The sequence below is a fragment of the Myotis davidii genome, unplaced genomic scaffold (genome assembly GCF_000327345.1).
Source record: "Myotis davidii unplaced genomic scaffold, ASM32734v1 scaffold395, whole genome shotgun sequence".
NCBI classification, from domain to species: domain Eukaryota; kingdom Metazoa; phylum Chordata; class Mammalia; order Chiroptera; family Vespertilionidae; genus Myotis; species Myotis davidii.
The window spans coordinates 2,248,498-2,252,836 of record NW_006287904.1 but is presented as its reverse complement, the minus strand read 5'-3'; the positions used below and the strand labels follow the sequence as shown (position 1 = coordinate 2,252,836).

At 39.4% G+C, this 4,339-nt stretch overlaps 1 protein-coding gene across 1 annotated transcript in view; it reads right to left on the bottom strand.

The window, feature by feature from the left end:
* Positions 1-768, bottom strand: part of FBXL2 (F-box and leucine-rich repeat protein 2) — a 34,217-nt gene extending 33,449 nt beyond the window's left edge. Inside the window, exon 1 of the mRNA XM_006759654.2 lies at positions 718-768. Within this exon, the coding sequence (XP_006759717.1) occupies positions 718-768 (51 nt within the window). The remainder of the gene's footprint in view (positions 1-717) is intronic.
* Positions 769-4,339: the final 3,571 nt, after the last annotated feature.

The window sequence follows — 4,339 nt, the reverse complement described above, 5'->3', positions numbered from 1 at the left end:
CAGCTGATCGATGTTTCTAACTCTCTATCTCTCTCCCTTCCTCTCTGTAAAAAGTCAATAAAATACATTTTTAAAAAAACAAAAAAACCAATCTCATTTACAACAGCATTAAAAAGAATAAAATACTTAAGAATAAATTTAACTAAAGAAGTGCAAGACAGCCCTAGCTGGTTTGGCTCAGTGGATAGAGTGTCGGCCTGTGGACTGAAGGGTCCCCGGTTCAATTCCAGTCAAGGGCACATGCCTGGGTTGCTGGCTCAATCCCCAGTAGGGGGCGTGCAGGAGGCAGCCAATCAACAATTCTCAAATATCATTGATGTTTCTATTTCTCTCTCCCTTCCTCTCTGAAATCATTTTTTTTAAAGGGGAAGGGGGGAGTGCAAGACATGTTGAAAACTTATATAAAACACTGTTGAGAGAAATTTAAAAAGACAAATATACTCACATCCCATGTTCACGAATTGGAAGATTTAATAGTGTTAAGTTAGCAACATTTCTCAAACTGATCCATAGATTTAATGAAATCTCTACTAAAATGGCAGCTGCCTTTTTATTGAAAAATTTAAAAGTTGATTCTAAAATCAATATGGAAATGCAAGAGACCCAGAATAACCAAAATAAAGTCATGCACTGCTTAACGATGCTTGGGTCAATGAAGTACCACCTATACAACAGTGGTCCCATAAGATCATAATGGAACTGAAAAATTCCCATCACCCTAAGTGATATCACAGCCATCATAACATCATAGTGTGATGCATTACTCATGTCGTTTGTGGTGATGTTAGTGTACAGTGTTTATAAATTGTGGCGGAATTGGAACACTCATATACTACTGGTAGACCCATTTTGGAAAACAGTATGGCAGTTCCTCAAAGGTTAAACATAAAGTTACCGTATGAACCAACAATTCCAACCACAGGCAACTACCTAAGAAATAAAAATGTGTCCATACAAAAACTTGTACATGGATGATCATAGCAGCATTATTCATAATAGCCAAAAAGTGGAAATAATCCAAATGTCCATCAGCTAATGAATAAAGGGTGGTATATCCATACAAGGGAAAATTATTACCAATCAAAAAGAATGAGGTACTAATATATACAACAGAAATGAGCCTTTGAAATATTATGTCACATGAAAGAAGACACAAAGGGCCACATGTCGTATAATTCTGACTCCACAAAACCTTTCCCAGTGACTGCCCTGTTCCACTTCCTTAGACACCTCTGCTCCAGTGCCATCTCTTTCAGAGCCACTCCAGCGCTGGAAGTGGCAGTGCTGAGGTAGACAGGACAGGGTAGAGTCGAGGTGAGACACCAAATGAGGGAGGGAAGGCAGAGGTCAAAGTGTAGTCCAACCCATGGCTGTCCATATCTGAGTTTTCATAGTCTGCGGGGACGGGGGTGGTCAAGTAAAACCTGCAGGGTGTCATTAGACATTACAAATAGAGAGTTTGTCATAAAATAAAAAAGAACTTGCTGGTTCAGCTGATAAGACCCTGAGACTCCTAATCTTGGTGTAGTACATTTAAGCCAGGCACTGGGCACATTCTTTAGTTTGGAGAGAAGCCATGGTATAATGGCTAAGAAGCCAGACTTTGAAGACCAGTTGAGTTCAAATCCTGGCTCTGCTACTGGCCAACTATTTGACCTTGGGCAAGTTGCCTAATCAATCTGAGAGTCTTAAATGGGTATAATGTCAATCTTCTAGGGATATTGGAAGAATTAAATGAGATGTGAAGTAATCAGCCTAAAACTAGGCTAGTAGTGAAAGGCTCTATGAAAAAGAATTATTGTTACAATTAAGTACTAAAAGTTATGCTGCAATCCCAGTGCAGACAAAAGGGAGGCCAAGACTGTCAAGAGTAAAAAGAAAAAAAAAAAAGAAAAAAGAATAGAGAAACCTCTTATTTTCACAATCTATTAATACAGATCTCATTACACAAGCTCTCTTGACGACGCGGCAATAGACCAAAACTGTCCTTAGATGTCAGATACACTTTATTGTAAAGTTTCCCCTCCACCTTGTGCTTCCCAACACCAGCATAGAAAGGAAAGTGCCAAAAGAGGGGCAAGACCGAGAGAATAAATGAAAATGGGAAGACTGTATGATCAAGTATTAAGCAGTAACAAAAACTTGATGGCAATAAATATCCTAAGGTACATTTTGACCCACATGAATTAAAATTTAAACCATTATTTGATGTCTTTTTGCAACAATTTTAGAACATACAACTCAAACAGATGTAAAAATTACTATAAAAAAACTTGGAAAATAAAATTTTACTTTTTAAAAAAAGTTTGGTTTTTTAAAAAATATATTTTATTGATTCCTTACAGAGAGGAAGGGAGAGGGGCAGAGAGTTAGAAACATTGATGAGAGAGAAACATCCATCAGCTGCCTCCTGCACACCCCCCCTCCTGGGGATGTGCCCGCAACCAAGGTACATGCCCTTGACCGGAATCGAACCTGGGACCCTTCAGTCCGCAGGCGGACACTCTATCCACTCAGCCAATCCGGTTAGGGCACTTTTTAAAAGTTTTATCCCCCAAGTCTAAATGGCTTTATGTAAGACACTGGTCTTTGTGATTCACAAAAAGTAGGTGTCAATTCCTGAACACAAACTGAAATGACAGGAGGAATTTTCAATGCTATTACAGCCATGAATATGAACCCTAATCTAATAACCTGTCTTCATCAATTCCTCTTCATTTCATCTTTGTGAAAGAGGGGAGGGAGAGGGAAAAGAGGGGAAGGCTAGGCCAGGCTATTCTTTCTGTAGCAGTTATTCCAGTGCCAAGAACAACAAAATACAAGTATTCGTAAGTGCTCAAAACATTAAAATCTACATAAGAAAGAAAACTAATTTCCTAACAGATATATGGCAAATATATTGTTGACCATATAATGATACACTATATATTACAGTATAATCTAGTGTTTCCATTAGCAGGTTCTGTGACAAAGTGTCTGATTTTGAGATCTGGCTCAGTTTATCAGCTGGGTGACCTGGGCAAGTTACTTTGCCCCTCTGTGCCTCAATTTCCTTGTCTCTACAATGGGAAAGTGATATCTTCCTCCATAGGGTTGTTGTGATGGTTAAATACGACATAGGTGCTTAGAAAACTATCTCACACATAGAATATACAAAATAAATGTCAGCTGTTATTTTTATAGAGGCAAGAGAAACAAGAGGTTTAACTGCAGAAAATTTCACAGAGAAATAGTTAAAACAGAATTCCAAAATTCACATGCAAAGTCCTTTATATCAACTCCTAAAGTTGTGTTGAAATGCAAGCATTTAATGAAGGATAATGTTATAATCTTGAATACAGTTTTGGGGATTATATAGGCAGCCTACTTCAGTCCCCTCCTATACCATTCATTTCCCACCTTCCTCGGAGCCCAGACATCAGCTTCTCACTCAACTGAATCCCTTCCATGAAATAAATTCTTAACGTTTAACAATACACAAAAAGCAAAGCATTTCTAAGTCTAGCAAAGCAACCACTAATATGCCACTACAGCAAAATGCTTTTATTTCAGTGTCAATAAGACTCCAAAATTCATGAGTCGAAGTGTACTGTGGGTCAGAATGGAATGGGTGGAGGAAGGAGAAGAAAAAGAAAATGGCCAATAGGAGGAATACGAGACTTTTTGGAAAGCTGTGGACATTAATTCCTGAATATGCCTCCTTTCTCCCTACTATATCTGTAAGGGCTTTTCTCACATATCTTTCAATCTATGTATATAAAAGCCTAATATGCAAATTGTCCCCTCGACCCAGAGACCAGGAGCTTGCTCGCACGCTATGATGTGCGCTGACCACCAGGGGGCAGCGTTTAACGAAGGAAGGCCCTGGCCGGCCCTGATTGCCGGCCAGGCCTAGAGACCCTACCCATGCCTGAATTTCATGCACTGGGCCCCTAGTAACATATGAAAGCAAGTCACTGCTAGCTTTAAAACACAAGAGTTTGATAAAATTCATTTTCTGAAATTTTCTGGCTCCGTTATTTTGCCACATTAAAGCCGCTCAGCATTAAAAAGAAACACAAAATAAAGACATTGCTGTTAGTTGTGGTTGATGTGCTTTTCCTGTTACCAACAAGCTGCTCACCTGGCAATTGTTTTCTCAGAGTCAATGAGGCATACAACCATCCACCTTCTCTTCCTACAATGACTCTCCTTAGCAAGAAAAGCCAGAGCCCGCCAGGGTTCCCAATGGTAGGCTTTCTCCCCAGAAAGCCAACGGGCACTTGAAAAGCACCCTGCATTCTCAGCTTATTCATTCTTCCACGAATCTACACTAAATCACTGACGGTTTAAAAAACCG